The sequence below is a fragment of the Mytilus edulis genome, chromosome 9 (genome assembly GCF_963676685.1).
Source record: "Mytilus edulis chromosome 9, xbMytEdul2.2, whole genome shotgun sequence".
NCBI lineage: Eukaryota > Metazoa > Mollusca > Bivalvia > Mytilida > Mytilidae > Mytilus > Mytilus edulis.
Window position 1 is genome coordinate 56,509,514 of NC_092352.1, and position 10,401 is coordinate 56,519,914.

Here is a 10,401-nt window from a genome sequence, read left to right on the forward strand (position 1 = left end):
GCTATCGTTAATGCATCCTGTAAATGTCTATCGTTAATGCACCCTGTAATCGTTTCTGTCTATGTTAAGATGTTACCTTATTTATCGTTATGTTTTTTTACATTTTATTGACACACATGACCCTGCTATCGGCTGTCGTTAATGCACCCTGTAATCGGCTATCGTTAATTCACCCTGTAATCGGCTATCGTAAGTGTAACCTGTAATCAGCTATCGTTATTGCACCCTGTAATAATCGGCTATCGTTAATGCACCTTGTAATCGGGGGCTATCGTTAATGCACCTTGTAATCGGCTATTGTTGATGCACCCTGTAATCGGCTATCGTAAATGCACCTTGTAATCGGCCATCGTTAATGCACCTTGTAATCGACTATCATTAATGCACCTTGTAATCGGCTATTGTTAATGCACCCTGTAATCGGCTATCGTTAATGCACCCTTTAATCGGCTATCGTTTATGACCCTGCAATCGTTTATCGTTAATGACCCTGTAATTGGCTATCGTTAATGCACCCTGTATTAGGCTATCGTTAATGCACCCTGTATTCGGCTATCGTTAATGCACCCTGTAATCGGCTATCGTTAATGACCCTGTAATCGGTTATTGTTAATGCACCCTGTAATCGGCTATCGTTAATGCACCCTGTAATCGGCTATCGTTAATGCACCCTGTAATCGTAAATGACCCTGTAATCGATTATCGTTGATGCCCCTGTAATCAGTTATCGTTAATGCACCCTGTATTCGGCCATCGTTTATGCACTATGTATTTGGCTATCGTTAATGCACCCTGTCATCGGCTATCGCTAATGCACCCTGTAATCGATTATCGTTAATGGCCCTGTAATCGGTTATCGTTAATGCAACCTGTATTCGGCCATCGTTTATGCACCATGTATTCGGCTATCGTTAATGACCCTGTAATCGATTATCGTTAATGACTCTGTAATTGGCTATCGTTAATGCACCCTGTAATCGATTATCGTTAATGTACCCTCTAATCGGCTATCGTTCATGCACCCTGTAATCGATTATCGTTAATGCACCCTTTAATCGGCTATCGTTAATTACCCTTTTATCGGCTATCGTTAATGACCCTGTAATCGATTATCGTTAATGACCCTGTAATTGGATATCGTTAATGCACCCTGTAATCGATTATCGTTAATGGACCCTTTAATCGGCTATCGGTAATGACTCTGTAATCGATTATCGTCAATACACCCTGTAACTGTCTATCGTTAATGCACCCTGTAATCGGCTATCGTTAATGCATCCTGTAACTGTCTATCGTTAATGCACCCTGTAATCGGCTATTGTTTATGCCCCATTTTAGGGGTCGATCTTTTTTCGTTGTCTAAATATGTAGAAATTCGGGGTTCATGACACTATTTGGAATTTGAGGGGTTTAAAATTAAACATCTGAAGGATTGAAACATGCCTATAACTTACATATAGGGTTTTGACAAGGGAACCATCCATCCTTCCTTTTCATATATTAGATTGAATGGCCATATAGCGATTGGAAACGTAGACAAACATCTACTGTATGCGACCACTAGCCAAGCACAATTGCTATTGTGTCTACTACAAAACCGAAAGAAGGTAATATATAGGGTTGTGTGAAAGCAATTTGACAAATAAAAAAACATAATTGTTCGTGTTCACAAAAATCTACAAAAAAAACCAGTAAAAACGTTTAAGTGACATAAAAGCCGAAAACTAAACACACAAACTGTAAATTAAGTAACATCTTTAAATTTACAAAGAAACCAGTCATACATAATTTAAACTATGGTGTTGAATTATAAAATTAACTTGTTATTTCTGTTATCAACATGATTCCATAGAATAAAGAATGATAGTAAAACCCTATTTAGAATCCAATCAAAGTACATACAGTACCGGAAAACACTATATCATATTTATATAAATTAAACAGTTAACAAAAGACCTCTTACAACTTATTGCACTTATCAATTCAAAAAGTTTTGAAATTTTAGATTTTTTAAATTTTTATCAAAATTTTTATTAAAATATTAATTGGTGAAAATTTCAAAATTTCAAAAATTTGGAATTTTGATATTTTAAATAAAAGTTTGATCAAAATTTCAAAAATCTAAAACTTGAAACTTTTAAAATTTTTGAATTGATAAGTGTTACACGGACCCGGATGTCATATGAAATTGAATCTAAAGACATCTCTTAGAAACTTGCATACAAGATATAGACATAAAAGACATATTAAATTCGACATAAACATATACTAGTAGTGTATATAAACAAAAAACAAAGCAATACGCATAATGGTCTCCATAGACATGTACTCGCGATTAAGAACTTCTACGAGCAAATAAACAATATATAACATATCAACATATTCAACAGAACAAATAAATCGAGACTTGCCGAATGTTCTATAAAAGTTAAAATCAAGTTAATGTCAATTAAGGTGGATAAGCTGTTAGAAATTAAGCATTTTTCTCAAGAACACAAACACACACACCTTTACACAAACACATATTGATCTTTCTGCAAAAAATGTTCCTAATACGGATCTTGGCATGCAACCCTGGCACTACTCTGCGAAAAACGCCAGAGAAAAAATGCCTCATTCTAGTGGGAAAGTATACCAAAAATGTTTCAATATCAAATTGTAACATTAATGCAGACGTCACATAATTCTTTCATGAACAACTGTTATTTCGGTGAATTGTTACTGTGAGTGTACATTATAAGCCTGAAATAATAATTATTAGTTCCTATAGTATATGAAGAATTCAAGCTTTCAAAGTTATCATGGATAAAGTATTCAGTTTCCGTATACCCCCATTTTTATTCCTTCATCATCGGTGTATCTTTTATATGCCACAGAAGAATTAGGTCTCAAAGTATCCCACCGATCTCGGAGACTGCCATACTTCCTGAAACAGAAGTTTGGTAAATGAGTTATATACGTAATAAGGGTTTTAACAAGACAGTTGCATCAGCTTTACATTTGGATTGTAAATTTGCCTCACCGATGATTTTCTTCAGTTTCATATTTTGTTTTGCTTTTTAAATAGTTCATCAGAAATGATGGCAATTTTAGTAAAACAGCACTTGTACCTTCAGTTGTTTAATTTTTTACTAATTGTGACCTTGATGTATAGTTGTCTGATTGGCGCTGATACCACATCTTTTTACATCTATCGATTGGTAATCTCGATCAGAATGTGTACACGTAATTTTCTGTTCTCTTTGGTCTAGTATCAAAATCATCAAGATTTTGATCGCTTCCGTTGTGTCTTCTAAATTTAAGGGTACTAAAAATTAACGACAGACGTGTGGACTGACTGAAGTATACCTAGTGCCAAGATTAATATTTGTATATTCATATGAGTCCATATCCTGCTATAGGAAACTCAAGAAATAACTCGGATCATGATATAAAATAAAAAAAGTATGGTTTGTAAATAGATTTAAGGAGATGTGGTACGAGTGCCAATGAGACACTCCCCATCAAAATTGTAATAAGTAAACCATTATGGTTAAAGTACGGCCGATAAGTGCGTTTGTGTCCACGAAACAGTCTATAATGTAAATACTGTTATCAATGAATGAAACAAGATCGAATGTTTTAAACGTAGTTTCAAGCTGTCTTGCTATACATGTATGTCTTCTTGTTTTTCGTTTGTGGGTTTTTGTGTTTTTACATAAATATGTCTTATTTTGCATTGTTTCACATTTATTTTTTTCGGGCAGTATAACCTGTATAGCTGCTCTAATGATCAGAATACGTATAGTTATCGTTACAGATGAACGTTCACCTAATCTGACCCAGCCAATTGATAACCTGAGCGCGCAAAGAAATGGTCTTGTCCGCACTGTTTTGAAAATGATTCTCTGCAGGACTCTAAAGTGCGATGGTACTCTAAAGTGCGATGGTCACGCTAAAGTCCGATGATCAACGCTAAAGTACGATGGAGTCTCACTCTAAAGTGCGATGGTTGATTGTTTGCTTAAATACGATGGTAAATCACGTTAAAGTGCATTGGATCAATAGGGTAAGGTTCGAGGGCTTTAAAAAACGTTTAAGAACATTCAATGTAATAATAGTCCTTTTGCAAAATCTAGTATTATAAGCTTAGGTATACAATATGTGATAGGCATTATAATTAAACAGTAGTCTTAAGTGAATGATTATAAAAGACAGACCACGTAATAAATGCTTAAAAGGTAAATTAGGTGTCACAAAGTACTATATTTCTTGTAAATTAATCTAAAACAATTCGGGCGTATTATATATTGTGATAATTGGTGTAGCTTGTCGTTCATTCTTATGGGAATACCTCCCTTTACAATAGTCCTTGTAAATTGCAAATACAAAATTTGATTATTGTCGGAATATGTAAAAATTTGTTTACGCTTTAATTTAAATAAGAGAGAAAGACGATGTACTATCGCCGAGCTTAATTTCTCCTTTTGTAGCGACTACACATCCATGTTTTATTTTCCTGCAAGGTACAAACTAATGTTTTAGCCGACAATTTATAATTTATGCATGAAAACATGTACCTTTATTTTGCCAACGTTACTTTTCAATAAAAGCGACAACAATTTAACGAGGACCGCAAAATAAACTGCAACTTAAACAATGATCATTCAAATATATCCGTTCGCTTCCAATAAAAGTAGGATACAGGATATCTATGCGATTACTACTTGAATCTTTAACTGGTTAGGGCCTATAGTAAACGGTCGACTACAGGATATAAGTTCTTCATCCAGCTACCGAAATTAAACACCTTTGTTTTAGCCGACAAAGCACGGTTAGATTAAAATAAATTAAGAATCAACAACCTTGTTGATTCTGCTGTTGATGTCAATTTTGTTTTTCTGTGATTTATAGTTAAACTTCCTACCCTTTAAATCATGCATCATAATCATGATATAAGACTTACCGTCTATAAAACAGTACGCTTACAACTGCAATAGCCACCACAACAAGTATAATGAAGATTGCAAGAGCCGCTTGGCCACCTTTACTCATCCCACTCGACTTCCCCTGACTACCATGTTGTGGTTTTGTTGCTCTTACAGAGCTTGATTCAGTAGAACTTGAAGCTATCGGTGAACTTCCAGTCGTCGATGATGTCGTTCTTTTAGCAGATGTTGGCACAGTGCTTGCCGGCGACGTACTACTTACAGTTGTTGAGACATTTGCTGTTGTCAGTTTTTCAACACTGGGAGATGTTATTACTGTAGCGTTTAGTGTTGTAAAGGTTGTTGATTCTACTGTTGATTCTGCTGCTGTTTTAGTGTTGTTTGTTCCAATCGTTGTGTGTCCTGTCGTTGAAGGAGTGGCTGAATTTGAAACAGGTGTCTGACTGTTTACAGCTGTCGTTTTTGTTAATGGTGTTGTTTGATTTGTTGTTGCTGCTGTTTTTGGATTTTTAGTAGTAGGAGTCGGAGGTTTAGAAAGTGTTGTTGAATCTACCGAAGTAATTGATTTTGTCGTAGGTGGAGTCGACAATGTCGAACTCGCTGTTGAACTTTGCGAAGTACGTAGTTTTGTCGTAGCGGGAGGCGATGATGTAGAATTTGTCGTTGTTCCTGTCGAAATACTTTGTGTTATACTACTTGTCGTTTGCATTGCTGTTTTTATTGTCGAACTGTTTGCAGGAATCAAAGTCGTTTTCGCAGTTACTGGTATTTGCGCTGCTGTAACTGTCGTTTTAACACTCGGTTGTGGTGTCGAAGCACTAGTTGTTTTGTCTTGATTGTCCGATATCGATGAAGGTGTTACGTTGTTTGTATCATTGTTATCGTTACTTGAATCGGTCATCGTATTCTGTTCAGTTGAAATAACGATATTTTCACTGGCATAAGTGGCATTGCTTAATGTTGTGTGGCTTACAGATGAAGTTGCATTTGTAGTGGATTTTGATGATGAGCCTGTGATCGAAGAAAGTTGCGAAGAGGTTGAACCAGTTGATACTGCTTTTGTGGTTTGTGCCACAGCTCCTGAAAACGAAAATACTCTTTAATACTAGTTTCGCGTATAAGTTTCAAACACATTATTCATTTAATACTATTGCTCAACTTTGTTTGCATTCTGGTTTGTCCCATCTACCTGCAAGTACGGGACAAAACAGGACATTGGTCAAACTATTCTATTTTCGACAATATTACTTATTTTAAATATCATGGAAAATTGTTAACATCAGTACTAAGAACAATACAAGACATGAATAACAACCCCAACAGATTCTGTTGTTTATAATAACAATATATAAGTAGACCAATTTGTCTATTGTGTATATTATTGTATAAGGCGGCTTTTTGTTCAATGTTATTGGGTTTTTTTTACATTTTATAACATCTCACAGCAGTAAACTACTGTTGCCTTTATCTTTTCACCCCTTATTTCATTGATTTTGTATTTACATTGTATCATAGATCAAATTTATTCGTTCAATGTATGTTCACTAGTGTTAATATGCCTTTTAATTGAGTTACGCCATTATTTCAATTGATATATTATATATATTTTTTTATGTTGTGATGCTACACTATTTTTTTTTAGATAAGAGTGAAGGTTGGTACTAGGTAAGGTTGGTACCTATTAAAACGTTAAACCCGCTGCATTTGTTTGCACCTGTTCTAAGTTAGGAATCTAATGTTCAGTATACGTAATTGTCTTTTTGTTGATGTGGTTCATAAGTGTTTCTCGTTTCTCGATTTTTTTTTATATAGATTAGACCGTTGGGTTTCCCGTTTGAATAGTCATTGTTGGGACCCTTTGTAGCTTGTTGTTCGGTGTGAGCCATGGCTCCGTGTTGGAGACCGGCGTACTTTAACCTATAATGGTTTACTTTCACAAAATGTGACTTTGATTGAGAGTTGTCTCATTGGCACTCATACCACATCTTCTTATATCTATAAACACGAAGATGGAGAAAAACAAACAACAGTCCATAAATTAATAAAAAAGATTAAGCAAATTGAATACGCATCCCGCTGAAAATGTTAGTGAATTAATGAGCTCGAGAAAAAGTAACGCATAATTCTCAAATTGTCTTTGTCAAAAGTACATATAGAACAGGTTTTTTTTCATGTCATGTGTTATTTCTTGGTGCTTTTGAATTAACAGATTTAGTCTATTTTTTTACAATTTTTATCTTTAAATTTTGAAGATGATATTTATGCTTTTAACAATATTCCTTCGATCCTATACATAAGCGATAACAATTAAGCGTGAATGAAGTGTTCTTTGAGATTATAACACTCTTCCAATGATAGAGAGGTCATGGAAACTTCCAGAAGGTCAATGCATTACATGTATTGATAATGGCGGAACAAACTAGATATAGGAAGATGTGGTATAAGTGCCAATGAGACAACTCTCCATCCAAATAACAATTTATAAAAGTAAACCATTATAGGTCAATGTACGGCCTTCAACATGGAGCATTGGTTCACACCGAACAACAAGCAATAAACTGCAGATATATTTTTTCAAAAAGTATTTATTTATTTTTTATTTGAAAGGGGTATTAGCAGCCAACTTGTTTCCAATACAATGAATCGTTATAAAGTATCCTTATTTTCATCGATTGGGTGGTTTTTTATGTTTAATTAACAAACATACGAAGTGCTCTTGGCGATCTCTCATAACCTTGAAAAAATGCCACCGAATAGAATAATGTTCAATGTTAAATGAAAATAATTTTGTTGTAAGGTATACAGTATAAATGGAGACCGAAAATATTTTTTTACAAAATAAAAAATGGGGTTGTTCATAGTACGAGAACAGAAGTGAAAATACAAGTCATACCAAACACACGCATATAGAATAGGCTTTTTCTGTCGTGTGTTATTTCTTGGTGCTTTTAAAATTACAGATGTAGAATATGTTTTTACAATTTTTGTGTTCAATTTTCTGGAAACGATCATTGTGCTTTTATCAATATTACATGTACTTCATTTTTATGCAGCGATAAAAATGTCGTGTGTCATTCATTCGAAGAAGTATTCTTTTAGATTATAACAATCTTACATTGCAGTGATATAGGGAGGTCATACGAACTTCCACTGAGAAAGTTAAAAATTAATGCGGTTTTTTTTCTTTCGTTTTTTTTTTAAAAGGTTAATAGCAGCTAAATTCATGTCAAATACAGTGAATCGTTATAAAGTATACGAAATTTTGGGATAATACGCCATCTGATTATTCATGAAAATATGGACGCATGCACCATGTGTCTATTAGCAGAAAAGCAATATTAATGGATGTGTCGTAACAGTCATGCCATCTTCTTATTTTTATAAAGCGATTATTTTCTAATACTTCCCGTAAAGCAAAATCAATATAGTACACCTTAATCATGTGTAATAGATAAGATTGAAAAATTAAAAAAACGCCATGTTCGTGGCCAACGAACAGCTATAGAACACTTATATGTCTTTTCTTTGCGTTTCTAGTATTTAAAAAATCTCATAAAAAAGAGGTACAAGTCATTCATACATATACAAAAATACACTCAAAGCTTCGTACCATTTCCTTGTACGTGAGGTCCATGAAAAAGGGGGGGGGGGGAAATCGTATCATGTTTGACTTAACATAATACTAAATTTGAATGACTTTGTCTTCTTGGTGCATGTAAAATACGACCTATAACTACTCATGCATTCATGTAAACGCAAATATAGTTAATATAGAAGTATAAGGTCTGCATGAAGCAGATCGTTTCAAGAAAGGGGAAAAAAGGATATTTCATCAAACGATACTCAAATTTGTAATGATAAAAAAGCTATAACTTACCATTGAAAGACAATATATAAATATTGACGAAGAGTAACACCGGTAACAAACATGTACACTTGAACTTCATTGTTTCCGTTTTTTCGTACTTATTAGTGTATAATATGTATACCGGAAAATGTCCTTTCTCGCATTTTTTTATATCCTTTAGCTTCAACTACATTTTTATCATTTTTTTGAAACGTGGATTATTATAGTTGATGACCTTTCAACCCGGCATATCTATATGGAATACCTGTAACGATTGGGAAACGAAGTCAAATAAGGCAAACAAACTGATAAGAATTTACCTGTTTGTTTACCGATATAATTAGTCTCAAATGCTGCAATAATCGTAAATATTATGACAGCATGGTATGATATAGAGCACCATTAAGTTAATGTATAACTTGAAAGTGTGATTTTTATAATTTATACAAGAAAGCTTTAACCTAGCTCTGACCCTTTTTTGTTCATATTTATTTTACCATGTTTAAGCCGCCGATTGCATAAACTGGGCTTAGAAAATTTATGCTCTTATTACACAAGACATGTTAACTTATACGAACATATTTCTCTTCGAGAAAATGAATACAGATACACAGCTGAAAACGAATCTAACTTATGTTTTTCATTATATCAAACACCAGGGAGTACTGGGAGTATATATATATTCAGATGAATACAAACATGACAAAGTAACTCCAGTCTTTACCATTAGAAGACAAGTTTTGCAGAATGGTCTCTTCTTGCTGTGCGATATGTATGAATTCGTAGTGCTAAGCGCGATGAGGACATTGAATTCAATGCATGTTGTAAGAAATCGAATTGATATGCTCTTTATACAAGAAAAACATCTAATAAAATTTTGTTCAGGAATCGATTCGTGGTCTTTTGCAAGGCATATTTTTTGTCATAACCAATTAACAAGTATACCGTTTTCTTGTTGGTGTCCTTATACTCAATCGACATTCTGTGAAGACTACCATGCAGACCCTTAAGGTTCCACTAAAGTCAAAATATAGGACACTTCATAACCATCTAAACTTTGCCTGTATTTTTCAACCAATAATGAATAAAGTCATAAACTATGAGAACATATGTTCATTTAAACATACTTAACATATACACACTGTGTAAATTGTAAATAAACTTGAAATTGTTATGTTGTGGCCAAACCGGTTCTTGGGGTGAACACTAAATTTTCAAAAAGATCTGGAGACCTGCAAGACGACTTAATTTGTTTTGCATTGGTATAGACGAATACTGTTATATCTAATGCAGGGCAAGCTCATGTTGTTTTTTCATAAAATGTATTGATTTTCGAGTTTCAGTTAATTTCATGTCGCTATAAGGGAACGAATATCGAAGGTACAATACAGAAATTGGACAAATATGCCATTAAAACATATGTGTGTGACAAATCAACATGAGCTTGCCCTGCATTACATGTAACAGTATTCGTCCATACCAATTTTAAGCAAATAAAGTCGTCTCGCAGGCCTCCAGATTTTTTTGAAAATTTAGTGTTCACCCCAAGAACCGGTTTGGCCACAACATAACAAGTTCAAGTTTATTTACAATTTACACAGTGTGTATATGTAAAGTATGTTTAAA

The 10,401-nt window shown here is 34.0% G+C and overlaps 1 protein-coding gene across 1 annotated transcript; it reads right to left on the reverse strand.

Moving 5' to 3' along the window:
* Window positions 1-1,740: 1,740 nt before the first annotated feature.
* LOC139489808 (uncharacterized) lies at window positions 1,741-9,017 on the reverse strand. The gene is made up of 3 exons (XM_071276655.1): window positions 8,806-9,017; window positions 4,946-6,008; window positions 1,741-2,926 (listed from the first exon to the last, which is right to left on the reverse strand). Exons 1-3 carry the CDS (start codon window positions 8,873-8,875, stop codon window positions 2,815-2,817), a joined length of 1,245 nt encoding a protein of 414 aa, XP_071132756.1. The 5' UTR covers window positions 8,876-9,017; the 3' UTR covers window positions 1,741-2,814.
* Window positions 9,018-10,401: the final 1,384 nt, after the last annotated feature.

Coding starts and splice junctions, on each gene's coding strand:
- LOC139489808 (XM_071276655.1), bottom strand. CDS start 8,875: ATGAAGTTCAAGTGTACATGTTTGTTACCGGTGTTACTCTTCGTCAAT. Junction 6,009..8,805: donor TTATATATTGTCTTTCAATG/GTAAGTTATAGC, acceptor TTTCGTTTTCAG/GAGCTGTGGCACAAACCACA. Junction 2,927..4,945: donor AGCGTACTGTTTTATAGACG/GTAAGTCTTATA, acceptor CTTCTGTTTCAG/GAAGTATGGCAGTCTCCGAG.